This window comes from Syzygium oleosum, unplaced genomic scaffold, assembly GCF_021117445.2.
Source record: "Syzygium oleosum isolate NSW1041296 unplaced genomic scaffold, Sole_v2.1 Sole_v2.01, whole genome shotgun sequence".
Lineage (NCBI taxonomy): Eukaryota > Viridiplantae > Streptophyta > Magnoliopsida > Myrtales > Myrtaceae > Syzygium > Syzygium oleosum.
Genome location: NW_026607485.1, coordinates 33167812 through 33195664, shown reverse-complemented (window position 1 = coordinate 33195664; position 27853 = coordinate 33167812). Strand labels below are relative to the sequence as shown.

At 41.0% G+C, this 27853-nt stretch overlaps 4 protein-coding genes across 4 annotated transcripts; 1 reads left to right on the top strand and 3 right to left on the bottom strand.

Annotated features, from left to right (window-relative positions):
- The first annotated feature begins 12 nt into the window (after positions 1-12).
- Positions 13-7196, top strand: LOC115682573 (proteasome subunit beta type-4-like). Its single transcript, XM_030606830.2, has 8 exons — positions 13-146; positions 833-902; positions 3417-3595; positions 3740-3816; positions 5037-5166; positions 5296-5455; positions 5540-5725; positions 6921-7196. The coding sequence occupies exons 1-8, from the start codon at positions 13-15 to the stop codon at positions 7032-7034; spliced, it is 1050 nt and encodes a 349-aa protein (XP_030462690.2). The 3' UTR covers positions 7035-7196.
- Positions 7197-8927: 1731 nt separating this feature from the next.
- Positions 8928-10724, bottom strand: LOC115682574 (UDP-glycosyltransferase 72E1-like). Its single transcript, XM_030606831.2, has one exon. The coding sequence runs from the start codon at positions 10545-10547 to the stop codon at positions 9096-9098; it is 1452 nt and encodes a 483-aa protein (XP_030462691.2). The 5' UTR covers positions 10548-10724; the 3' UTR covers positions 8928-9095.
- Positions 10725-16975: 6251 nt separating this feature from the next.
- On the bottom strand, positions 16976-18443 carry LOC115682588 (UDP-glycosyltransferase 72E1-like). Its single transcript, XM_030606847.2, has one exon. It carries the CDS (start codon positions 18419-18421, stop codon positions 16976-16978), a length of 1446 nt encoding a protein of 481 aa, XP_030462707.2. The 5' UTR covers positions 18422-18443.
- A 5429-nt stretch (positions 18444-23872) lies between these two features.
- On the bottom strand, positions 23873-25609 carry LOC115682501 (UDP-glycosyltransferase 72E1-like). The gene has a single exon (XM_030606734.2). The coding sequence runs from the start codon at positions 25590-25592 to the stop codon at positions 24054-24056; it is 1539 nt and encodes a 512-aa protein (XP_030462594.2). The 5' UTR covers positions 25593-25609; the 3' UTR covers positions 23873-24053.
- Positions 25610-27853: the final 2244 nt, after the last annotated feature.

Below are 27853 nucleotides of genomic sequence, written 5' to 3'. Positions count from 1 at the left end.
GATTGGTCATGGATGACTTGTATTGGTTCGTATCTTGAAAATTCTGAGGAGATGCTTTCAGACAGATTTGAAGTTTGCATTTTAATGAAGATTAATGAGAATGAATGTCAAGTTGTAAGCTCTTTGTCCCCTAAATCTTCTTCCCAGTATGTTTGGTTTTGAAATTCATTGGGATGCCCCAGATTCTAAGTCACAATTGGAACCCCAAGAGATATCATACTGTTCTTTGGCCATTGATTTTTAGCCTTTTATCTTGACATTTGAGAACTGCTGGCGCTTGAATTTGTAGGTAATTTGAGGTTCTCATATTTACTGAGCTATTACACAATCTATGTTATAAACTAATGACAAGTTGCTTTATAAATATTTGACAGATAGTAATTACAATGACTAGAGAAATTAAATCCTAATTAAGACAGCACAGAAGCTTCTCACTAGTCATGTTCCTTATAGACAGCAATTGATCTCCTCTGGTGCATGACTTCACTTCGCACTCTTTTGTTGCAATTGTCGCACATGTTCTTCTGTTTAATCTCTTGCATCTGCTAATATCGAGTTCTGTCCACGGCAATTGGACTTGTTCTTTTCTTTTTTTACAGTAGCTTGATTTCGAACCATCTAAATGACACGGCGCACTTGACTTGCAGAATGCAAAAAATCACTGAAGAAGCAGCAACAAATTTTCCGCCCTACTCCTTGAAAACCTCTGTGGACCCCTCTGTTGGTGCAGAACATTCATGTTGGACTTTGATCTGCATATTCTTCTGTTTGTTCAGACCCTGATCTTGTCATGACAATCATGTGATGTAACACTTCTGAAATGCGCTTGCAGATGTTTCGTAGAGGCTTCTTTGGTAGAGAAGCGCTGGATGCTATTTTCGTTCTTGGAACTTTACAGATTTGTACATGTGATGACGATCTTTTTAGGCTACGCTTTCGGTTTCTTTGCAGTATGCGATGGAAAGTCTAAAGAAAGGTTTTGCAGAGTGGTCCTGTGGCATTACTCGGTTCCTTTTCACGGCTCATGTCTTGGATGTTTTGTGTTTGGAATCAAACCTTTCTTTTTTTAATCGGTTGAGTGAGAGTATTTTTCTTCCTCTTGTTAATGGGATGCCAATGCCTCCGATTTCACCTGCTAATGTTCTTCCTCTTTGATAAGATGCAAATTGTGTCACCGTTCCCGTTGTGTTTAAGAATGCTCATTTCGTTTTGTCATATCAAATGTAACCTTGTGCATGCTTGTCAACAACACCCATTTTCATTCTATTCTTAATTTAGAGGGATAGATGGAGAAGGGATGTGAGGATTGAGATACGAACACCAATTTGGCCAATATATTTCTAAAAGGAGTATGAAAAAGAGAAAGGGCAGGATGATCTAGGACATAAAATGTTGTAGTAGTGGGGTTTTCGTTTTAGCAATTAGGCGATGTTTGGGCTGGCTCTCACGCATTTCGACTAATTCACGTCCTCGGACGATGTTAAGAGCAGACTCTCTCATGTTGGCTTGGTGCATTTGAGATTTACTCTTGCAGTAGTCTCCTAGCAAGACTTGAATTCAAGACGACAAAGAGATGAGCGGACTCTCGTGTCATCTAAACCAACAGCTTAGCAGGTTTTAACTCAAGATCATTCCATTCAAGGGCTTTAGTAAAAAAAAATTGAGATAATCACAATTCCAACTTGTGATGAGCGTGAGATTTAGCATGAGATAATATAAGAGAAAGGAACTTGCCTAGTTAGCACGTTAATCATACTTAACTGAGAGGATCTCTATTCATCAGGAATGAGTACATAATCATTCGTCTTCTATATTCATAATCCTAATTTATTTTAGACTCGTTAGGTTACTAATTGCAAAGCTAGCAGTAGCTATCAAGCAGACGCGGCGACAATAAAATCTAAGTTTTCTATGTTCAATCAAGGGGTTGATCGAACGGAAAAGCTATTGGAATCTAGAGTTTCAAAAAACGTGAGGTCTCCGATTGATTAATTCTCACTCGGCACATCTTATGGATCGGATCACAAATAAGTAATTCATCATGAATCCGCGATCCCAATATCGATGCCTTGCCTTTGCAACCATACCGAGGAGGTAGATCTAACAATGATTCTACTCATTAGCAAGTTGTCCACCAGTCAAACCAGGCTCACCATATGAGCAGTTTGGGTATCTATCTCTCTGCCATCCTTGAACTGTGAAGGCCCATGTCAAGCCCGCCCACTAAACTTTGTAGCCCATATGGGATCCAAGTCCAAAGCCCAATCCAACCTAGGGGTGAGCGGTTCCCGGTCCGGTCCGATCCAATCCAAGAATCGGGAACCGGTTCCAATGAGATCAATATTAAATATTATTTGTGAACCGGAAACTGATTGCTCCCTTCTTTCCTTTGTAGTTCTAATTTGATCCCATAAGGTCATGGAAAAAATTGGAAAAATATATATAATATATGAAAAAATTGAACAATCGATTCCAATGGGATCAATATTAAATATTTTTCATATATATATATTAAATTTTATATATATGAAAAAATTAAAAAAATATATATTTATTGGTTATCCAACCTTCCAAAACCGCACGACTTCACATGTTTCGTTTCTGCACAAATAAAACTTGTAAGCGTAGCTAATATTTTCTTACGTTAAAAGAGTAATTTTTTCTTATGAAGACAGGCTACAAGCTAGCCGACTTTTCTTATGTAAGAAAAAAAAAGAAAAAATCTATTTATTATCTTACAAAAAAAGGTGCGCCCTGAACTTCCCTTTCGATGTGTCCCGAAATCGAATATTTCCATATGAAAGATTAAAAAGAAACGGAATATATGCTTAGTGTATATATCCATTTTATCTGGATGACGGCGATAAGAAGTTTTCAGCATTTTAATTAGGGTTAATAACTAAAAATTAAAGCTGGTACATTTGTGACACATTTACCCAAACTATTTTTTGACCATAAAAACTCTAACAATACTCATTGACAATTTTACCCAACCTTCCACAAACCTGCACGACTTCACATTTTACCCGAATTAATTTTAATATTATTTTTTTTTTTTTTCTTTTTTTTTTTTCCTTCACAAATAAAACTTGTAAGCCTAGCTAATATTTTCTTCCGTTAAAAGAGTAATTTTTTCTTACGAAGACAGGTTACAAGCTAGCCGACTTTTCCTATGTAAAAAAAAAAAAGAAAAAAATCTATTTATTATCTTACAAAAAAAGGTGCGCTCTGAACTCCCCTTTCGATGTGTCCCGAAATCGAATATTTCCATATGAAAGATTAAAGAAACGGAATATATGCTCAGTGTATATATCCATTTTAATTATAGGTCTTCGCAAAAGTTAAAAAAAAAAAAACATTTGCTGCAATAAAAATTCGAATTCATTTCGCTGGCTTGCCGGGCTTGAGCAGAGTAGGGCAAACGCTATCTGCTATTTAAGACGGTAGATACTTCTCCACTTCTTCTTCCTCCTCCTTCCGTCGCCGTCGCCGTCGCCGTCGCCGATCGAAGCATGTCTCTCTCCAAGATGCCGGTCGTGGATGGGGAACGGGGCCCGGACGCCTCGTCCTTCTCGTTGGACTCCGAAAGGACTCTGTAAGCTAAAAACCTTCCCTTCCATCTCCGATCGCTCGTCGCGCGTCGAGGGGTTTCCGGCTCCCCGCGCGGCGGACGATGCGCGCGCGCCTCTTTTTCCGCGCGTGGAATTGACCGCGGATTTTTGGGGCTCGCGCGATGTAGGTATCCGTATGTGACGGGCACGTCCGTGGTGGCTTTCAAGTACAGGGATGGGATTCTGATGGCGGCCGACATGGGAGGTTAGCTTCTTTTGCTCGATCGGGTTTTTGCGATTCCCTTATGCTGCTGCTGCTGCTGCACTTTGATTTGAACAATTTGGGGACTTTCGCTTTGGGGGAACATCTGATTATCTGTCTGTGTTGGGGAGTTAGATGGCTGTCGATCCCTCCAGAATGATTTTGAGTCGATTTTGGATTAGTTTAAGATGCCTCATTTTTTGTTGCTTCCTTAGATGATTGAGGAATTAAGGTTAATTTCTCGGTCGACCGAATATCTCTGAAGATATGCAGGGATATCCCTGGCAGAAGGTTCGGAGGGAACCCATTATAACAATTGGCCCGGTTATCGTGTATGCTGGGAATTTAGGAACGTCTCCAATGGCATTGTCTTAAGATTGGAATTGTCGGATTTTAGAGATGATCTTTTCTGGGTGAAACCATCCAAAGAGAGCGGTAAAGGCCGTTGCTCAATTTTGTTGTTTATGAAGATCACAATTAATGGTGAGAGAGTGCTAGCAAGTGTCGCTTTGAGGTGTTTTAAGGGTGGACTGATTAGCAATGCATTGAGATGGTCGTCTTGTCCCCTCTATGGTTACAGATAATTCTGTCAGTATTCCATTGAGTTGTATCAATGTTCCATTAAGAATGGTTGGTTGCTACTAATGCAGATGGGTGCTGATTCACCTATCTTTTAAATGACACACTTGTATTTTGGAATATATGTTATTGACTTCTGAAATTTTTAATTGATGGAAATTTCAGCTCTATGTAATCCACAATGAAATATGAGAATCTGGTTTAATTTGAATACTAAAGCTTGATGCTTCTGCTTTTCAATATAAACTGGGTTGCTAAATGTCTTTTTTGGCGGTACCCGCCCGTTGTCACTTTTCGAGGAAAATCAGAAAAGCTGTTTGCTGCTTCGCTACTCCTTTTGTTCTGGCATGCTATATATCTGCTCATTGTGTACATTAGTCTTGACTAGCCATGCCAGAAGGAAGCATTCTACTGCTTGCCTATTTTCTTCCGTTTCAACTATTTCTACCTAGTTAAGTTGTCATAACTACATTACTTTCAAAGCTCTTTAACTTTAGATAGTATAGTTATCTTAGAACTGGTTTCCTCTGTTGTTTGCAAACATTTTTTAGTAACATAGTTATTGAGTCCTCCATTCTCCTTATTTGTGACTATGTCAGTGTTCTGTTCATCTATGTGCTCTGATAGTGACGAATATTTTACAGGATCTTATGGATCCACCTTGAGATACAAAACTGTTGAGCGAATAAAGCCTATTGGGAAACATTCTCTCCTTGGGGCGAGTGGAGAGATAAGTGATTTTCAGGAGATATTACGATATCTTGATGAACTGATGTATGTATCAATTGATCAAGATTACAAGCAGCAGTATTTTTTTTTATCACCAAATATTAGTTACCCTGCTTTTTTAACTTTGAGGCTGCTTTTGACCAAGACTGATGATTCTGGTGTCCGTTGTTGCAGTCTTTATGACAACATGTGGGATGATGGGAATTCCTTGGGGCCGAAAGAGGTGCATAATTATCTGACTCGGGTTATGTACAATAGGCGGAATAAGTTCAATCCATTGTGGAACTCACTGGTTCTAGGTGGAGTTAAGAATGGACAAAAATATCTTGGCATGGTAGGTCTCGACCCTTGGTTAGATTGATTTAATTTTTCAGAATGTTGTCGGATAATCATTCACTTGTCGTTCAATTTTATACAGGTTAGCATGATCGGTGTGAATTTCGAAGATAACCATGTGGCGACTGGGTTTGGAAATCACCTTGCACGGCCAATTCTTCGGGACGAGTGGAACGAGAACTTGAGTTTTGAAGATGGTGTTAAGCTGTTGGAGAAGTGCATGCGTGTGCTTCTGTATCGTGACAGATCTGCAGTTAACAAGCTTCAGGTTCTAGTCTTCTCTGTGTTATAGTTTATGGTTGTCTCTATTTCTCAATGGTTGCAATTGGCAGCGTAGTATAAAGCTGGGATGTGTGCTTTCTCTTCCTCGTATAACTGTGTGATTTTGGTGAACTGATGCACACTTATGCGCGCACTTATGCTTCCTCCTTTTGTTAAGGAAAGGCTGTCCTATCTGGGGCTAAGAGGGAGAATTACAGAGTACCCTTTTGTGGATTACGTAATTGCAAATCCAGCCCCTGCATTAGAAAAACCTGCACTCTGGCCCCCTCTTGGATCCACCATTGCAATACACAGTCCATGCCCAGCACATCCAGCCCCTGCATTAGAAAAACCTGCACTCTGACCCCCTCTTGGATCCACCACAATACGGTCCATGCCCTCTCTACATTTCCACCTAAGCCAGTCCAACCCACCTGTGATGGATGATTATCACCTAGTTGTACAATGATTAGTCATGGATGACTTGTATTGGTTTGTATCGTAAAAATTCTGAGGAGATGTTTACAGAGAGTTTTGAATTCTGCATCTTGATGAAGAATAACGAGGATGAATGTCAAGTTGTTTTCGAAGCTCTTTGTTCCTCAAATCTTCTTTCCAGTATATTTCTTTTTGAACTTCATTAGGAAAATCCATATTCTAAGTCAAAATTGGAACCCAAGAGATATCATACTGTTTTTTGGCTTTTTAAAGGATTTTAGCCTTTAATCTTGACATTTGAGAACTGCTAGAGCTTGAATTTGTAGTTTATTTGAGGTCTGTCGTTTTCTTGCTTCGGAACTACCACAAGATCCATGTTATAAACTAATGAATTGTACCAAGCACTGAGCATGAGGGAGAGAAGGAGGGGGCGGACAAGTCGGTTTCGTAGTGTCTGGGGCTGACAAGTTGCTTGGTAAATTTTGACAAATGGTAGTTACAATGATAAGAGAAATTAAATCATAATCAAGATGGTGGAGAAGCTTCTCACTGGTCATGTTCGTTATGCACAGCAATTGATCTCCTCTGGTGCATGACTTCATTTCGCACTCTTTTGTTGCACTTGTCTCACATGCTCTTCTGTTTGTTCTCTTGCATTTGCTTATATGTAGTTCTGTCTACGGGCATTCACAATTTTTTTTTTGTAGAACTGACAGTAGCTTGATTTCGAAACATCTAAATGACATGGCGCACTTGACCTGCAGATTGCAAAAATCACTGAAGAAGGAGCAACACTTTTTCCACCCTACTCTTTGAAAACCTTCTGGGGCTTTGAAGCATACAAGAACCCCACTGTTGGTGCAGAAGGTTCATGGTGAACTTTGATCTGCATCTTCTTATGTTTCTTTAGACCCTGTTCTTGCCATATGTTAATCGTGTGATGTGACTCAAAAAATGTGTTTTTAGATGTTTCGGAGAGGCTTCTTTGGTAGGGAAACTGTTGATTCTACTTTCATCCTGAATGTCAATTGCCTTTTACAGATTTGTGCTTCAGATCTTATGGTTGCATCATCTGACCCATTTGCAGTCTTTTTGGGGATAATTTTGTGGATGGGCTGGGGTAGCCTTTAATTTGAGCAGAACTTGAGCTAGGTGAGAGAAATTGAGATATAGATTGTGCAGAAAATGAGTCACGGTGTCAAAAATTCGGTCATCTTTATAAAAGGGAAAAAGAGAAATGAGTTGGGGCTGTCAATTTTTTTTTTTTCGAAAAGGTGGGGTTGTCAATTTCGTCAAGACCATCTTCCACAATTGAATTGAGCAGGCAGCCAAGGTTCCATGCCTCCTGATCTCTCTCTCCCTCTCTCTCACGATCTCGAGAAAATATTCACACACACACACACAAAACGCACACGAATTGACTAGCTGGGGTAGAAGGAAAGGAAAAAATATTTTCTGCCTTTTTTTTGGGAGTGGTTAATTAGTTAAAAGACCGTGGAGCTTGGTTTTGAGGGTTGATCTGTCTCCATGGTTTCATCTGTGAGCTAATAGCTATCCATCTCTCTCTCTCTCTTGCGAGCATCATATATGTTTCATACTTGCAAAGTCCTTTTCCTTTGATTGGCTAAAGATCATTACTTTTCTGCCTCAACATAGAGTAAACCCTTCGAAATTGCCAATTTCTGGGAATATGAAGTTTGGCCTAAGTAGGTTTTGAAAAGTCGTTTGGCTCGATATTCAGGCTTTGGGTGGTAGGTTCGCTTCCATTGTTAAAAGTTGCTAATGGAAGAGTCAGTAGCTCCTGTAAGATTCACGCCAAACGTAGTACTTTTGAGGGCGTTTGGGTTGGACCCTTTTACGGTTTTAAGCCATTCAATACGTCAAGTCTGAATTTTCCATCAAAACGTAATTATGTAACAATTTATGAAAAGATTTCAAAGAATTTAGAGTGACTTTAACTGTCAATATGTATGGTTTAAAGGCTTTTGTGCATTTAATGTAAAGAGTGGTGACGCATTTAACGTGAAAAGGTTGAAAGCCGATTTCCAAAGGCAAATCGAAGCAAGCTAGAATCGATTTTGGACTTTGTATGTTGTCTCGATCATTGAGGTTACGCAAGCTGGTCAGCGACTTATACTATGCGTTGAACCATAGAATTTGCCATTCAACACACTAAACTTGTATGGCGATACCCACGCAAAAGCATTTGCAAAGTTTAAAAATTTATACCGAAAGCATGCTTTTGAAGACCGTGCTCGCTACTCTTCTTTCGAAAGTTTTGTGGTGCACTCGCTTCGACTTTTTTCAGCGTGAAACACTTGACGTTTCAAAGGATTTAATTTTAGATTTAGACTTGAAAACTAACATCTGTTCTAGTTTTTCTTAATCCAAACAAACAAGCCCTAGACAGTTACTATTGGACCTAGAAGTGCGAGAAATAATTGGACGGCTGGTGAGGCAAGCGAGGAAGTGACTCACATTTAGAACATAAGGAATGAGCATTGCATGCTTCTATGAATCTTGCTAGTGTGCGAGTCACTGAGGTCTCCACTGGAGGCGAAGTTTGCACGGAATCAGTGTGATAGTAGTTGGGTAATTGTGAACTTTTTAACGACGACTCTTCAGCTCTTTTCATTTCATACATATCCAGTAATAATCGAATCACGGGGATATTCTAATGCACTTATGTCCTTTTTCTGTGACAAAAAAACGGATTTCTTTTTACGTTTCCGGTGCTATTAAATGACTAAGACTTGGGAATCGGATTCAAATTCGCGTCAATTTGGTTACCATTTTATTGTTGACTGTTATCCATATCATCTTCAACCATAATCAACAACTCTCTGTCGACGATATTATTGTGGATGACTGACGAGATCAAGACGTTATCGAGAATCTTCCGAAAATATCAAACATACAAAATGCAAAAATCCATATCTTCAAGCGCCAAGAGCCATGGCACTCAGACGATGCAGCTTGAGTTCACACTCCTTTGACACTCTCGACAGTGAATTGTAAGAGGAACCACCTTGCATCAGTACATGGTTGGCACTTCTTTGAAGCTCCTTAACTTTATCCCTCATCTCATTGCCCTTCAATTCCATGACCCTCCTCACCATCTCTGCTATCTCCTCCCTCTCGATCACGCCGGCATTCGGCCGTATCTTTGGCTGGACTGCCACCTCTAGCTCTTCTGTTAACATCGCTGCGTTCATCTGTTGCTCGGCGTAGAGCGGCCACGCCACCATAGGCACCCCATTGACCATACTCTCCAGGGTCGAATTCCAACCACAGTGCGAGAAGAACCCGCCAATAGATTTATGTGCCAAGATCTCGGTCTGCGGCGCCCACATGGGTACCACCATGCCCCTGTTCCGGATTCTAGTGAAAAAGCCATCAGGGAGAAAGCTTGGGGTTCCGTCGTGGCTGTTTGTCACGTTGAAGAAGTTTGCAGACGCATCGCCGTCCACTGGTGGGCGCACCACCCAGATGAATCTATGTTGGCTCAGCTCCAACCCCCAGGCGAGCTCGGACGTTTGCTTCGCCGACAAGGTTCCGCCGCTCCCGAAAGAGACGTAGATCACCGACTCCATCGGTTGCATGTCTAGCCAATCCATCACCTCACTTTTTGAACTTTGCCTGGTAGGCCTAACAAGCGGACCCACCGGATAAACCGACGCCTTGACGACCCGACCCAGGAACTTCTCATTTTCGAGTGCACGCAAAGTCAAAGGCTCGAGATCCTGCCACGTGTTCACTAAGATCCCATCAGCATTCGAGATCTCCATCCCAACGCGAGTGAAGCCCGAAAAGAGATTCCTATCGCCGGTTTGGTCAAGGAACAGGTCCAAGGTATCCTCGAAGCGAATGGACCGACACCCCGGGATGTCGAGCGGCCTTTTCATAACGCGGTGATTGTGTTCTGCTTCTTCATCTATATATGGAAAGTGCACGGTGACCGCAAGAAACCATGCTGTCGACGTGATGAAGACGTACTTAAGCATGTCGAACTCCTCTGCTATTGCTAAAGCTTCAGTTCCGAATAAGTCAACTATGAGAGCGGTGGGGTGATACTTCATGGCAGAGATGTCGGCCCGAAGCGATGGCAGAGCCTCACGCATCATGATCACCAGTTGGCTTGCGACCGACGAGGTCGAATCGACAAGGGCGGAAATGTCGACCGGAGGAAGCAACACGAGGTTCAGCGGATTTGGAGTCCGCGGCGGCTTAAAGAGTGGAGATTCTGTTATGGAGGCATCGGCGACGACCACAAAAATGGTCACGTCGAAGCCATGATGGGTGGCGAGGCGTTTTCCGAGCTCCACCACGGGGATGAAGTGGCCCATGCCGGGGCTGGCAAGGAGGACTGCATGAGGGTTTGTGTTTTGCATGGTTCAGTACTTGAGAGAAAACTATGCGGTACTTGATATGGGGCTCGTTGTGATGAATTTGCATGAGTTCGAATGAATGATACTTATAGGCAGAATTAAGCTTCTATTTTTTCTTTCATGACTTTTTGGTATAGTAATCCAGACACACGTTCATGTTCACACGAAAACTTGTATCAAACCAGGTGGTCAACAATCGAACACCTGTTTTGGCATTTTCTGCGGCCAAATTACTTCACAGGGTCAATGCCACACTAGCTCTCAAAGTCCTTACGATTCTTTTGTCCAACGCTTTATAATGAATCGCGTGTAATCCGCTTTTGAAGTGGGGTTCATAGCGGTCCGAGGCCTCGAAAAACAATGAGAAACGACGGAAATAAAGTTACCAACCTTAAAAGGCTACAGAACATGGACAAGAGTCCAAATTGTCATGCCCCGTGAAAATTGCTGTTTTGTGTCATAGACAAAGAACAGAAGCGAAGCATAATGACGACGACGACGATGATGAGAAAGACGCGACCTCCTCGAATTTTCTTGGTAAACTTTTGCTAAGCCAAAAGGTTTTACCCTGACGACCACGGCATGAGACTCGCGAAATCCGTGTCCAGGAGGTCTAGTTGGCTTTTTACCGGGATTGAGTCAGTGAAAGAGATGCGTCTTCTTCTTTAAATAGTAATTGGCGACTAGAAAAATTGTGCATGCTTAAATTTTCATGAGCGACGTCATGTAATTTGTTCTTCGGATAGCACTATCAGCTAGTAGCATACCATCATAATATGTTCTTTGAAACTTTTTGTGAATGAGGTTATGACCAACATGTATGATGAAAAAAGAGATTGGTTATTGGACGAAGGTGTGGGACGTTTAAGGATTCATGACTACGATAATACAAGGTAAAGCTTGAAACGCATGTGAGCTCTGAGGCAAGATCTTCTGTGTCGACACACCAAAACATACGAAATATACGATGTGGATTCATTTTCTTTATAGCTTAGTTTTTGGAATTCAGCTCTGCGACATGGTATTAGTTCTCATTATGTCACATCTAGCATGCTTATAATCGGACTTTATTAGTACCTCATTTTCAAATCCTATGGGGTTGATCATCATGGAATCAATGGTCATGAGCACTTCTTGATTCATCATTACTAGATGAAACAGACTTGGACCTTTGGAACCCAAAAGACCAGTTAACGTGCGCGAACAAAATCTTTCTTCAACCTTTAATTACGTTCATTCTCTCTCTCTCTCTCTCTCTCTCTCAGACTTGGACCTTAGGAACCCAAAAGACCAGTTAACGTGCGCGAACAAAATCTTTCTTCAACCTTTAACTACGTTTTGACTTATATTTTGATTATATTTGGTGGTATTTTGGGCAAATATTCGAATAAATAAAGTGTTATTTATTTGTTTTTATGCATTGTGGTTAGGTGATGGTGAATGATGCAATCGCGAAGATTTTGGACGCTTTTGATGTGTTTTTGAGCTGTTGGTTGGGATTTTGCATGTAAAAGATCCATTTTCCAGAGATCCGTGCTCACTGCTTAAGATCGCGTGGATGTAAAGCTAGCGCAGAATTTGGGAACGTGATTTGGCCATTAATTTCCATATTTTCCATATCTGATTGAGGAGGATTTTTGTACTTAAATAGAACTCTTAATTAGGGACATTAGGGAGAAGATTTTGCCTTTTATTTTCTCTTTCCATGTTGGATAGAATTTCTTTTTCTAGACTTTCTCTTTTTATTTATTTATTTAAGAGGTTGAACGCAAGAGGGGAGGAGAGATTTCACTCCACAAAATTCAGAAACATATTATTTTGCGCATTTTGTAGCCATGTGTGGCTAACTCCTTTTTAATCTAGCAAAGGATTATCAAAGTTCAAGTTTATTCAAGTTGTGAGATCTAAACTTAATCCTCCTTCTTAATTTCTGCAGTATTTATATATTCTCTGTTTTATTGTTTACCATTGCTTTGTTGGTTGTTACAATAAGAGCTCGTTGTGCAATTGACAGGGTTATAGTTTGCCAATTGAAATACCCAAACCCGTAATTGTTTAGGTGTTTTAATAATAATGGCAAATAATATGACTTGATTAAAACCAGATTTTCAAGTTGTATTACGAGAATATATGATCTAGCTTGAATAAGTTACGCGTGTGATTTATTGGCTAGGGTTGGGTTTTTCTCGTTTTTCATGCTATTAGCGAATTGAATCCTTGGCGCGTGTTGGGGTTATTCGTTAATAAGGGATTAATCACATGTGCGTGTTCGGTTAATCTAATATTAAGGAAAGATTAGGTTGTTAGAAGCGTTTCAACAACCATAACCAGTCTATTGCAGTGTTTGAGATTATTCGTTTGACTCAATGATCAACTTCCGAACTTGAATGAGATTACCTTTGCTAGATGTTGCATAATATGATTTTCTTTAATTTCTGTTTGCTTATTTTATTTAAGAATATTCTGCATAAACCTCCCATTTTAATTTCGCTTTTATTGTTTACTTGGTTTTCAAGGGATTAACTATTTGTCAGTCTCTATGGATTGGACTCTGCTCACCCTAAGTACAATTTATTTGTGATTTAGAGAGTAGGAATTATTTTTGGTGAATTCTACCACCACCACTCTCTCTCTCTCTAGTATAGTCCAAACTAGTCTTTCTTCCACCACGGTCTTTGCCCAAGAAACATGGGTGGTGGGACTTAGAGCATCTAGAATTGTAGTTCTAGTCCACCTCCAATTTTTTTTTTATTCTTCTCGATGAGTCCATGACCAACACTTCACAACACCGAAACATAGAATTCTAGTATTTGTTCCTTTTTTTACGAGAAAAGTACAAAAAAATTTTAAACCTATTGCATTTCAGTCCTAAACAATTTAATTGTGCCAATTGAGTCCTAAACCTTTTCATATTTTGCTAATTGAGTTCATCCGGCCAATTTTGGCTGGAAATCGTTGAAGTACATCTTGGCCGTCCTACGTGGCATGCCCGGTGCTAGTGTAGACATTTAATAATAATATCTTAATAATTTTTTGAATTTTTTTAATGTTTATTTCTTTTATGTTCTTTACTCTCTTTTTTTTTTTTTTTTACTGAGGGCCGACAAAGGCCGCCGGCCGACCCTCGTCGGATCGGGGTGAGGGCACAAAGCCCTCGCCCGATTTGGGCGTTGTGGCCTTGCCCAAATCAGGGGAGGGCGTCGTGCCCCTCACCAGGCCCTCACTGACCATAGCGAGGGCATCAGGCGAGGGCACCATGCCCTCACCTAGTGTCGGCGAGGGCTGCTGGCCCTTGCTGGTGGCCGGTGAGGGTCGGTTGGCAGCCCTTGTCGGCCCTCAGCCAAAAAAGAGAGAGAGTAAAGAAAAAAAAAAGAAAAAAAAAAGGAAAAAAACCAAAAACATTATAAACAATTATTATACTATTATTTAAAAAGTCAACGTTAGTGCCGATCGTGTTACCTAGGACGGCTAGCGTCTACGTTGGCAATATTCTGTTAAAATTGGTCGGATGGATTCAATTAACAAAATGTAAAAATGTTTAGGACTCAATTCGTACCATTGAAATGTTTATGATTGAAATAGCACAAGTATAATAGTTTAGGACTTTTTTGGTATTTTTTTTTAGAACTTGATCAATCAAAAAAAAAAAAAAAAGAGAATGAAACGTTAAGGTCATGTAATTGGCCGTCAAAGACACATGACCGACCAACTGATAAGAAGTTTAGGACCGTCTAGCTAATTAATGAAAGCAACTATATCAACAAAATATTTCATAACATTGTCTAAACATCATCCTTTGTGTGCATTTATTTCCCTCCTGATAAGTCAAAATTCAATTACTTGTTTAGTATTCAATATCTTAAGAATACATATTTATTATATGTAGTTATTGTTAACAAGTGTTTTGTGGTATTTTCTGATAAGATAAAGATCAAGACACCAAAGCACATTGAATAAGCGAATGCTAATTCTTGTTATGGAAGATTAGAGCACAAAAACATTGTTTTTAGTTAGGATGTTCTTCCTCGGAATAATTATCCAAAAAGTCATAATATTGTACAACGGTTAATTTAGTCCAAAACTTTTTAATTTTGTCAAATTTAGTTCTACACCTTTTAATGACTTGCTAATTTAATCATTTCAGCCAATTTTGGCTAGAAGTTGCTGACATGGCGGTTCAGTTAGTGCCGATTGTCCTACGGGGCACGGCCGGTGTTAACGTGGGCGATTTTTGTAATTTTTTTAGAATTTTCTAATTTTTCTCTTTTTTCCCTTTTTCTTTTCTTTTATTTTCTTTTTATTTGTTTCCTTCGTCCATGTCAGTGACGATGGTGTCACGTAAGATGGTCGATATCCATATTAGCAATTTTCAGCCAAAATTGATCAGAATGACTACATTGGCAAATCGTCAAAAGGTTGAGGACTAAATTGGTAAAATTGAAAAATTTTGGACCGAATCGGCCTTCGTACAATAGGTTTATGACTTTTTGGATAGTTTCCTTGAGGTAGAAGTTTCTGTTGGGAGTGCAAAATAGAAGTCCGATTCCTTTGCTTGGAGAAATCGTAAAGGGAGAGCCAAAATTTTAGCCAGTTAACATATTCACTTAGTTCCACCTTCACTCAAAAGGTTAAGACAATGAGTTATATGCCAACTAGAATATATATAAGCAACTCCACACCACGCCAATTCTTCGATATTGGATTTTATTTTACCACAATTCACACGTGTATTTCAATAATTGTTTTGAAGGATCGCCACACCACCTTCACCCAAGTCTCTTTTGCCAAAACGAACAATGAAGGTTGCTTGAAAACTACATTGGTCACGGGATTCCTTTATTGAGATATTTACCAAACTCCGATACATGTTGTGAGTGGGACATTGATCAACTATCGGCTCTGCCACCACTCGTTGAGAGCGCACAGCAAAAGCCCAATACATTAATCTGGAGAGATTGCCAAGGGAGAATCAAAGTTCGAGTCCGTCAACATATATGATTAAGCTCACGTTCATTTAAAAATTTAAACCAATGAGTTATGAGTCTCTTAGGATAATTAACTACTGCACACCATATCAATTTCCCGATATAAGAATTTTTTTTTAACAAAACTCACACGCACATATCAACAACTTCAACTAATTTTAAATATCTATCATGCGGTATCGAAATTTTTCTTGCCGTCAACCAAAAAATTAATAACAACAACTGTTTTACACACTTAGTCATATTCATGAGTCTCTCCAACATCGTGTGTTTCGGTCCGTTCTCACAGAAAATAAAGAAAAAGACGGAAACAAACCAAAACCGATTCGTCATAGACTGTGATTATATGTAATTAGCTGTATGAATGCAGGGCCAAGTGCCCTTATAAAGGCACTTTTTGACTCTTCCCACCAGCACCTTTTCGATCAGGAGGTTTATCACTTGTCGATTAAATTCCATAGAGTTGATTGACCTTGTGAAATTACGGCTCGAGTTTGAGCTATTTACGGAATGTGTCTTGCTCCGATAAATATATCTTTTGTATTGGGGATAATATTGAAGATCGTTCACGAAAGGAAATCCTCTCCTGGTACGTACTGTGGACCTCTTCAGCAAAAAGGACATATTGGCACTACAGGACAAAAGATGAGCACACATATTCTACAATTTATATATTTCTTTCATGGGTAGTTTGTGGGCCCAAGGGTAAAAGAAAAGAAGATCAGAGCGTTCACGTTGTGCGGTTGAAGAGTTTGTTCTTTTGTATTATCCAAGGGCATAAAGGTCATTGTGTGAGAAAACATCAAAAACAAGGGTTCGTTTGTTTTTTTTCTCTTCTCTAACCTGCGGTGGCCGCGTGGATACATAAGGGAAAAGAACCGTGGGTTTTTCTTTTGAGCCGCGAAGAGCCACACAGGAAGAAGTTGCGATCGCCGATGAGAAATCGTACGAAGGAATTCTCCGAACACGGTGATTTGTGCCGTGAGTTTATTTCGTCCAATTAAGTTATTTATTCGTAAATACTTTGGATTTGGGCTTAAATTTAGGTGTGGGAAATACTTGAACGTATGAGTGAATTATAATTCTGATTCTCCGATTATAGTAAATTATTTGTTGCTGGCTCTCTCCGTAAATGTAGGTACCGATATTCGGACCGAATCACGTAAATCTCTGGTGTCTTTTATCGTTCCTCGTTTATTTCTTTGGTATTTTCGCATTGACTTAATTTACAACCGCATTATATTTCCAACAGACGTCATAATCAATTTTAATCCGGTGATTTTAAATTGGATTGGAGGGTCAGAAAGAGGTAACTTGATCACCAAATGAAGACAGTATCAACAGCTCTCGTGTCTACAAAATCATAATGCATGAATGACGAAATGAAGACATTATCGAGAATCGACAGAAAGAATCAAACACACAAAAATGCTAAAGCCATCTTCTTCAACCACCAAGAGCCATAGCACGCAGACGATGCAGCTTGAGTTCACACTCCTTTGACACTCTCGACAGTGAATTGTAAGAGGAACCACCTTGCATTAGCGCTTGCTTGGCACTTCCTTGTAGCTCCTTAACTTTATCTCTCAGCTCATTGCCCTTCCATTCCATGACCCTTCTCACCATCTCCGCTATCTCCTCCCTCTCGATCACGCTGGCGTTTGGCTGTGTCTTTGGCCGGACTGCCACCCCGAGCTCTTCTGCTAACATCGCCGCGTTCATTTGTTGCTCGGCGTAGAGTGGCCACGCCACCATAGGCACCCCGTTGAACATACTCCCTAGGGTTGAATTCCAACCGCAGTGTGTGAAGAACCCGCCGATTGATTCGTGTGCCAAGATCTCAGTCTGCGGCGCCCACATGGGCAACACCATGCCCCTGTTCCGGATTCTAGTGAAGAAGCCATCGGGGAGATAGTTCAGGGTTCCGTCATGGCTGTTTGTCACGTTGAAGAAGTTTGCGGACACATCACCATCCACGGGCGGGCGCACCACCCAGATGAATCTATGTTGGCTCAGCTCCAACCCCCAGGCGAGCTCGGAAGTTTGCTTCGCTGACAAGGTTCCGCCACTACCGAACGAGACGTAGATCACCGACTCCATCGGTTGCATGTCTAGCCAATCCATCACCTCACTTTGGGAACTTTGCCCGACAGGACTAACGAGCGGACCCACCGGGTAAACCGGTGCCTTGACGACCCGACCCAGGAACTTCTCATTTTCCAGTGCACTCAAGGTCAACGGCTCGAGATCCTGCCACGTGTTCACTAAGATCCCATCAGCGTTCGATATCTCCATCCCAATGCGAGTGAAGTTCGCATAGAGATTCTTATCGCTTTGGTCGAGGAACAGGTCCAAGGTATCCTCGAAGCGAATGGACCGACACCCTGGGACGTCAAGCGGCCTTTTCATGATGCGGTGCTCCTGTTCTGCTTCTTCATCTATATACGGCAAGTGAACGGTGACCGCAAGAAACCATGCCGTCGATGTGATGAAGATGTACTTTAGCATGTCGAACTCCTCCGCTACCGCAAAAGCCTCGGTTCCGAACAAGTCGACAATGAGAGCGGTGGGGTGAGACTTCATGGCAGAGATGGCGGCCCGAAGCGATGGCAGAGCCTCATGCATCATGATCACGAGCTGGGTCACGACAGAGGTGGTCGAATCAATGAGGCCGGAAATGTCCACCGGAGGCAGCAATACGAGACTCAACCGACTCGACCGTGACGGCTCAAAGAGTGAAGATTTTGTGATGGAGGCATCGGCGGCAACCACGAAGATGGTCACGTCAAAGCCGTGGTGGGTGGCGAGGTGTTTCCCGAGCTCCAACACGGGGATGAGGTGGCCCATGCCGGGGCTGGCGAGGAGGACCGCATGAGGGTTTGGGTTTTGCATGGCTTAATACTTGAGAGATCTAAGCAGTACTTGATATGGCACTCGTAGTGATGGATTTGCATGAGTTTGGTTGAATGATATTTATAGGCAGAGTCGAGCATCTATTTCTGATTCTCTTTCATTACTTTTTGTATATTAATCGAGACGCACCCGCACCCACGCTAATGTTTTCTTTTTTTGGTCAGAAGCCACGTCGATGTTTACATGAAAGCTAGTGTCAAATTTTGACCCAAAAAAACAAGAAAAAGAAATCTAGTGTCAAACTAGGTGGTCAACTAACATGCACCTGCTTGGCATTTTCTGTGTCCAAATTCCATCGCGAGGTCTACTCAATACTTTTGTCTAATAACTCTTTGGGTGAATTCCCCGAAAAAAACCCCAACTTTAAATCAAGGCTCAAATCTATTCTGAATTTTTTTTATCTAAGAAAAAACACAAAATTTTAGATTCAGTCCCAAACGTGCTCTAACTTTTTTTTTGTCTCAGAAAAAACTCCAAACTTTAGGTCTAGTCTCAAATTTATCCCGAAATTTTTTTTTTGTCTCAGAAAAAACTCCAAACTTTAAGTTCAGTCCCAAATCTAGCCCGAATTTTGTTTTGTGTAAAAAAAATAAGCAAATTTCAATTTATTTTCAAAAATATACCCCCGTAATCCCGTTCTAACTTGACGTGACACTTCCACGTCGATAACAAATTCACATCAGCAAAGTAATGGGGTAATAGGTACAAACCGACGTCGCATTTCCACTTCGATATCAAATCCAACCCAATAAAATTGTTGAAATTCTTCAAAATAAAACCGTTCTGGGATATGAAAGTTAGGGACGATAATAAATCCATCCCACAAAAACTTTTTTTAATTTAAAGAAAAACTCAATTTTTAGGTTCAATCCAAATTTGTCTTGAATTTTTCTTTGTCTAAAAAAAAGCCCAATTACTTTGTTGATGTGGATTTGTTATTGACGTGGAAGTGCCACGTCAAGTAGAGACCGGATTACGGGGGTATATATTTGAAAATAAATTGAATTTTGGTGATTTTTTTAACACAAAATACAATTTGAGGCAGATTTGGGACTGGACTTAATGTTTGGAGTCTTTTCTAAGATAAAAAAAAATTCGGGGCAGATTTAGGACTGGACATAAAATTTGGGGTTTTGTTTGAGACAAAAAAAAGTTCGGGACAAATTTGGGACTTGACCTAAAGTTTGGGATTTTGTCTGAGATAAAAAAAAGTTTGGGGCAGATTTGGGACTTGACCTAAAGTTAGGGTTTTTTTAGGGAATTATGCCTAACTCTTTGTCAAATCCTCTTTGAAGAGGGGTTCATAGCAGTTCGAGGCCTCCATAAACAGCGGAACTTCTCGGTAACCTACGCATGTATTGTCGTGTTCGTTTGGTAATGGAGATCTCTGTTTTGGGCACATTACAGTCCACAATAACAGCGAAGTTTCTGTGTAACCTCCATTTCCATTGCCTCTTTGTATTGACGGAGACAGAGAACGGAAACAAAGCACTACGATGATGAAAAAGACGCGAGCTGCTCGAATTTTCTTGGAAAGACTTTTGTGTAGCCACAAGTTTTACTCCAATGAGCACGGCATGAGACTCTTCAAATCCTTGTCCTGTAGGTCCAGTTGGCTTTGTGAAGTGATATTCCTCTTTCCTCTATAGCTTAGTTTTTGGAATTAGCATTCAGTACATTCACTGATGGGACACCATTAGTGCCTCAATTTCATTCCATTTGGGTGATCATCATGGAGTCAATGATCATAAGCACTTCTCGAATCAGCATTTCTAGATGGAAATTAGACTAGGACCCCTGGAACTCAATCGACAAGTTAATGTGCGTGAACAAAATCTTTCTTCAACCTTTAATTGCGTTCAATATCATTCTCTCTCTCTCTCTCTCTCTCTCTCTCTCTCTCTCTCTCTCTCGTATAGTCCAATCTTAGTCTTTCTTCCACCTGGTTCTTTGCCCGAGTAACAAGGGTCATGGGACTTCAAGATAGACCATCTAGAATTCTAGATTTTGTTAATTCTTCAAGCTTTGCTTTCAAATTATGGGAAACTCTATTACAACCCGACTATGAGGTGGTGTGGAGTTCTGAGAACTAATGTCTCCAAATTTGAATTAATGGAAGGATAGCATTGGACATTTTCATATTGTTCGGGGATTAAATTGAACATGTACCAAAAGTCTAAGGACTATATTGAAAAAATCAAATGTTCAGAGATCACATTACACATTGGGCTAAAGTCTAGGGACTACATTGAACAAATAAAAAATTTATGGACCACATTGCACGTTGGACCAAAGTTCATGGATTATTTGTGTCATCGTTCCCTTTTCAAAACATTGTCCTCTTCTTTGTCCTAATCATCTCTCAAACGATGAGAGACAAATATGAAAAGTAAAAACCCCACTCGGATAGGAAAGCCCGAATTATCATGCCCTAGCTAACAAAGTGGCCACGTTCCTGTCCAATAACATATACAAACTACGAAATTTCCCTTTAAACCTCCATTTCAACTTGTTTAATCTCTGTTTTGTTCTCATGCATTGTCGTTTCCTATTAATTAAAATTATTCGTTAGATTACCATCTGTCAGTCATGAGTGAGAGAGTTTGAACACGTACAAATTGCTTTTTATACCCAGCCCAGGAGAATAAGAGTGTGTCTGAACTGAACGTGCGACCTCCTCAGATTATTTATTGAAGTTTTTGATACACAAATGGCCTACTCCAGTGACCAGGGCATAAGAATCTTGAAACCCTATGTTTGATTCAGCTGAACATATACTTTTCAACGTCATTGATGACTTGGGAATTTATGTACGTGTTTGGAAAGTTAGGTAGCTCCATAAATCACGTCATGCAATGTGCCTCTAACAGTACTTCTAACTAGTAGTTACGGTCTATAGATATTAAAACAACTTTTAAATTAGTTGACATTATTCTCCCTACAATGGTACGTTTCATCGGATAAGAAAATTCCGTCAATGTTCATTAGACTATAGTTAAAATTTTGCAATCAAGCACTGAATTTTGATTCAATCACCCAACAAACTACACTTTCACAACCATAATCCAACCATGATCTAGTGAAATGCGGATGTGGGACACTCACACCGATTTTCTATATTCCACATTGCATGCCCATTATGTGATATTAAGAAGAGCCATATTGTCTTCTATTCTTAGTTGGAGATCTCTGATTAGAGGGTTACAAGTTATAGATATCACCCACATGCAAACTTAACTAATATTAAATGTATGCAACATCTATATTTGTAAACCATCGATCGAAGGCATCATAGATAAGACAATTCTTTAGCTTGCATGAGAGGGTTGTAGGATCAATTGGGCAAAGATCAGACCTGAGCAGCAACCCCTGCTAGTGGCTCTCTAGTTTTGCATTGCCTGCCTTCCGACTAGTATTTCTTGGCTGGTTAAAGAAAGAGTAAGAGTGCACCATTTTGAGATTCCTGCTCACGTTTACTCAGTTTCTGGAATGCTATCAAGAATAACGAAAGGTCCTTTTCTGGCGACTTTTCGCCATAGTGGGAAAAAGGGAAAAACTCATGGCTGATTCGCCAAATCTCATATTGTTCTTCAGAAAGCTGGAAGAACATATGTTGGCCTGACTTTATTTTGTGGTGTCTTTGTTTTTGTCCTGAATTGATAATCGCCTAAGTTCTAACTAGTATGGAAGCTTGCGCGCAAAGAAGGGAGGAGATGCTTTGTTCAATAATAGCTGTCAGATTGGATAATCTCAAACGTTGAAGGGACTTTGTGAAGATGTTCTCCGAAACAATCAAGGCAAAAGCATCACAGCCATAGCTAATAGCTATAGTACCAAATCAGCGACTCAAAACTTAGAAGGGTAATGTTAGGTAGTGATTAATAAAGTTGTCTAATCAAGTGAAGAGGCGTCTTAAAATATTAAATTATCTAAGAGGGATTGTATTGGATGGACCGTGGGATATCAGTCTCTATACTTGCGGTTCATTAGTGTTTCGATGCATTGGTTACGTAAAAGTTTATAATTTGCAAAACATTATTTCTTCATATTTATTATTACCCAAAATGCCCAAGTCATTACTGTCGACTCAGGTTGAATAACATCGAGTAGATATGAAGATGATAAAATTTGCTAAGTCCTTTAGGTTAGCAACTATGGAAAATCGACAAAGATGATGCGGAGTTGCCAACAGATAATATAAAAGAAAATTGCTGAGTGTTGAGTCACGAAGTGTCAGCAAATGAAACTTGATTTGATAGACAAAAGAATTGAAGCTAAGATGAAGATTGACGAATCAAGAGCGAGATAAGCTCTTGAGTCATGAGGCCAATAATTTCGGTAAGCAGGATCACCCATCCGTAGAATCCGTGAATCTCAAAAGCCATTAATGATAATGGCCGAAAAATGTGGGTTATTATAACCATCAGCGAGAAAGTTTACGAGTTGTGGAAGAAACTGTTGACGTGGGGCGAGTGATGAGGCCATAATCGTTGAGTAATGGATCTTTTGGTAACCGTTTATAAATACATGTTACTGAATTTTAGGAGTCATATAGGATGTTATTTACTTTCTTTGTAATTGTTGTTAATTGTTTCTACTAGCTCTACGTATTAGGATTGTGATTCGAGCAAATGACCGCAAATCAATTAATGTTGTATTTTATCTTCTTCTTATCTTTACAATTTTAGTCCCCTTTTACATGGCCGATGTTGATTGCCTCCAATTTTCGTACTTTTAATTTTTGGGTCAATCCACAATTTCTGTCCAAAATTAACAAAGGACTCTTCCCATCTTTTGTCGATTTCCATATTGATTCACATTTCGAAAGGTGCTTTGTCGACACTTTTCGACGAAACAATGTTAGTGCAAATTAATATTTTGAATATTGCAATATTTTGCGTTGGGTATACTTTGTAAGTCACATATTATACGATCGACAGGAACCCGCAAGCTCAGCCCATGTAATATGTGGACAGAGCATTGGGGCACATAATTTTGAAAGGGACAAAGAAGATCTCTGCTCATTCATTTGCGTAGACTTGCATTCATCTCAGTCATCGGCCACGTGACAAGGGACCTGGAACTTGGAACAGAGCACGAATTTGCTGTCTTCGTATATTGCCAAAGTCTACGTCAATGTCCTATGGGATTTGTTTGATTCTTTTTGGTGATGTGATCGCCCATACCTTCTTTGCTTCCCTATTCTTTAAACTCCAATTTAAATTAAGGATCTTTAATTGTGGATCAACGTTTGAGATGGATGTCGACCCACTGATCTAGACATTGGAACCCAAAATGAACTTTTATTTATTTATCTATTCCACGTGCTTTAAACTCTAGCAAACGTAATCACAAACTTAATACGACGTCCGTGTGGAGTTGTTTGAGAGACGGTGTGCCTTATCGTCATGTGGGGTCGGTCCATATACATTTTCCTGTCACATAGGTTATGTATTAAGAAAAATCAGTGTGACAAAACTAGAGAAGAGCCTGTGCACATAGATCCACCGCCGTTGTTCCACGCATTTCGAAACCGAAAGAAGGAGAACGAAAGATAATCTCCAAAAGTATGAGAAAAACAAAAGAGGAAGCAGCTAAATCTATGCAATTTCTAAGCACCAAGAGCCTTGGCACTTAGGCGGTGCAGCTTGATTTCGCATTCCTTGGCCACTTGGGTCAGTGAGTTGTCCGAGGAACCACCCTTGCATACGGCTCCCGTCGCCCCACGCTGCAGTTCCCTGGCCCTGGTCCTCATCCCGTTCCCTTTCGAATCCATGATGCTCCTCACCATGTCCGCTATCTCCTCCCTCCCGATCGCCCGGTTGGCTGGCCTCGTCCTTGGCCGGACTGCTGTGCCGAGCATCTCCACCAGCATGGCGGCGTTCATCCCCTGCTCCGCGTAGAGCGGCCACGCCACCATGGGCACTCCGTTCACTATGCTCTCCAGGGTTGAATTCCAGCCGCAGTGTGACACGAACCCTCCCACGGACTTGTGGGCCAGGATCTCGGTCTGCGGGGCCCACATGGGCACCACCACTCCCCTATCGCCGACCCGGGTGTAGAACCCCTGGGGGAGATAATTCGGCGTCCCGTCCTGGCTGTTGGACACGTTGAAGAAATTCCCGGACGCGTCGTTGTCCACGGGCGGGCGCACCACCCAAACGAATCTCTGCCGGCTCAGCTCCAGCCCCCAGGCCAGCTCGGTGGTTTGCTCCGCCGATAGGGTCCCGCCGCTCCCGAACGAAACGTAAATGACCGATTCGACGGGTTGCTTGTCCAACCAGTTCATCACCTCACTCTTGAAATTCGGTCCGACTGGTCTAACCAATGGACCGACCGGGTGAACCGGCGCCTTAGCGACCCGGCCCAAGAACTCATCGTCTTCTAGTGCATGCAAGGTTGAAGGCTCTAGATCTTGCCATGTGTTCACCAGGATTCCATCGGCTGTCGGTATTTCCCTCCCGATTCGAGTATACTCGGCGTAAAGGCTCTTATCGGTCTGGTTCAGGAACAGGTCCAAGGTGTCCTCGAATCGGACCGGTTCAAGACCTGGAATTTCCCAAGGCTTTTTCATAATACGATGCTCATGTTCTGCCTTCGCATCTATGTTGGGCAAGTGAATGGTGGCCGCAAGAAACCGCGCCGTCGAGGTAATGAAAACGTACTTGAGCATGTCGAACTCCTCAGCCACAGCCAGAGCTTCGGTTCCGAACAAATCGACCACGAGAGCCGTCGGACGTGTCCTCATGATGGAGATCGCGGCCCTCAATGAAGGCAAGGCCTCGCGCATCATCATCACTAGCTGGGTCACGACTGAGGTGGTCAAGTCGATGAGCCCAGAAACGTCCACCGGGGGGAGTAAGACGAGCTTCAGGTGGTCCAGACCCGACGCCGAGGCGAAGATGGGGGATTTCTCGGTCGACGAGTCGGCCGCCACCACGAAGATGGTGACATCGAAGCCATGGTGGGCACTGAGGCGCTTCCCGAGCTCCACGACGGGGATGAGGTGGCCCATGCCGGGGCTCGCGAGGAGAGCTGCATGAGGCTTTTGGGTTTGCATGGCTAGCTTTTCTAGGGCAAACAAGAGAGAGGACTTAGCAAAGAGGATTTTGGGGTTCGGGTTTGCGTTTTGTGTTGGGTTGTGTTGCATGAATGAATGGGTTCGTGCAAGTGGTATTTATAGCGAAGACGAGTATGATAATCAAGAAGTATCTACATGATAAGAGTTGTATAAGGGAACAATTACATCTGTATCTTTACTGAGTAGTGAATATTATATTGGTGAAATATCTATTGACCCCTAGTTTGGAAGTAGATATGTATGGTCACTTTTTCCAAGTTGCTATGATGGGCCTACCTATTCATTGTCAACCCTTGGCTTTATTAGGCCCGATCAAGTGGGCGTATGAGTTCAGACCGACAGAGGGAGAAACCACACATGCAATTCCAGGGGTTGTCTGTAGGGTTGCGCAAAAGAATCATGAATTGCCCGGACCACTCGGAACCGGTGATTTCTAAGGAAATCGATCCGATTTTCAGTTTCAATTTTTAGAAACCGGTGGGTACCGATCTAAATCCCTGTTCCAGGTGTGGAACCACCCACTTGCCACCTGGACCAAATAGGTAATATAATAATAAATATAATATATTTATTTAATTTTTTTTAAAAAAGAAAAATCATAAATTCCTAAACTAAACCTAACTCGCTCGACGTTCATAGTCTCATATTGAGCCGAGAAACACATTTTTTTGCTTTTGCCTCACGCTCACTCTCACTCTCACTTTTCTCGTTCGATGCTCACCTCACTGTCTCAAACTCTTCATCTCCGTCTTTGTCTTTTTGTCTCCGTCCTTGGCTAGTGGGATTGGTTCCATGAACCCACTTGGGAACCGGACCGGATCAGCAGTCGGGTCCTCGGTGGACCCATAGAATCAAAGGGCGATTCCTGATTCTAATTTTTCAGAACTGATCCTTAGTGGGCAATTTCACGATTCTAGGGTGGGAACCGCCCACTCGGACCATGCTTACCCCTAGTTATCTGTATCACCATGCCCATGTATCAGCTTTAGCGTTTCTTGAAACATCAAAATCACCATGCTTATTTTTTCAGATTTTATCTATGCATTTTTCAAGACCGCCATACTCTAAGTTTTAAAACAATATGAAAACTTTCACATGACTCCATGTACGTGGGGAAATTGCTAAAAAAGTCCTAAATCTATTGCATTGATACCAATTCAATTTTAAACTTTTCAATTAGATCAATTTAGTTCTAAATCGTTTGTATTTGTGCCAATTAAAACCATTCGGTCAATTTTGATCGGAAATCGCCGACATAGACTTCGATCGTTTTACGTGACATGACCGGTACTAACGTGCACAAATAATAAATAAATTTTTTTAATTGTTTTTTCTTTTATTTTTTTTCATTGTGGCCGGTGACAAGGTTTGCGAACCCTCACCGGCCGCTAGCAAGGGTCTTGGCCATTGCCGGCGGCGGATGACGGCTTGGGTGAGGGAGGCAAGGGCCGCGACCCTCGCCGGCCAAAATAAAAAAACGAAAATAAAAAGGAAAAAATTCAGAAAAATAATAAAAATTTGTCCACATCAGCACCGATCGTGCCACGTAGGACAACCGACATCCATGTCAGTGATTTTTGGCCAAAATTTGCTGGATGGACTCAATTGGCACAAATAAAAAAATGTATAGAATTAAATTGATCTAATTAAAAGATTTAAGATTGAGTTGGTGACAATGCAATAGATTTATGATTTTTTTTTTACTTTCCCCCATATATGCATATTGACATTTATGCGCTTAAAATTCTTTTTAAGCTTTCGACAGCAGGTTTAAAATAAAAAGTTAAACAAGAAAAGGAATAGTAGTAAAAAATAAAAGCTAAAAGTAACACCGAATAGGCTATCAATTTTCGGCAGAGGGAAAACTTTTTATAGTATTTACTTCCTTTGACATAATAATTCCACATACGTAAAAGGTCAATTCATATAAAGAATTTTACGCAAGCAATCTGATCCATTCTTGATTTGAAGGTTTTAATCACTATTTTTGCTCGTTAACCATCAAATCAATCGTGGGTAAGCCCGGTTGTGGGAAATAAAAATTTCACACAAGTGGGGTATGCTATAATTACTCTTTTCAATTAGTTAGTTTGGACGGACGTAATTGACACATTTGCCGCGAATCGTGTTAGTATTTTAACTATATCATCATATACGTATAAACTACATTATCATGTGTGTGTCCCACTGATGTGAAAATCATAGCTTTTCCCACTTCCGCCATGTATTGGAGGTAATGACTCCTCATCTTATGTTCCAATTTGGCTGCGGATTGCGGTGCCAACGGCCGTCCCAAGTCTGCAAGTTGGTTGACCGGCAGAAATCGGTCG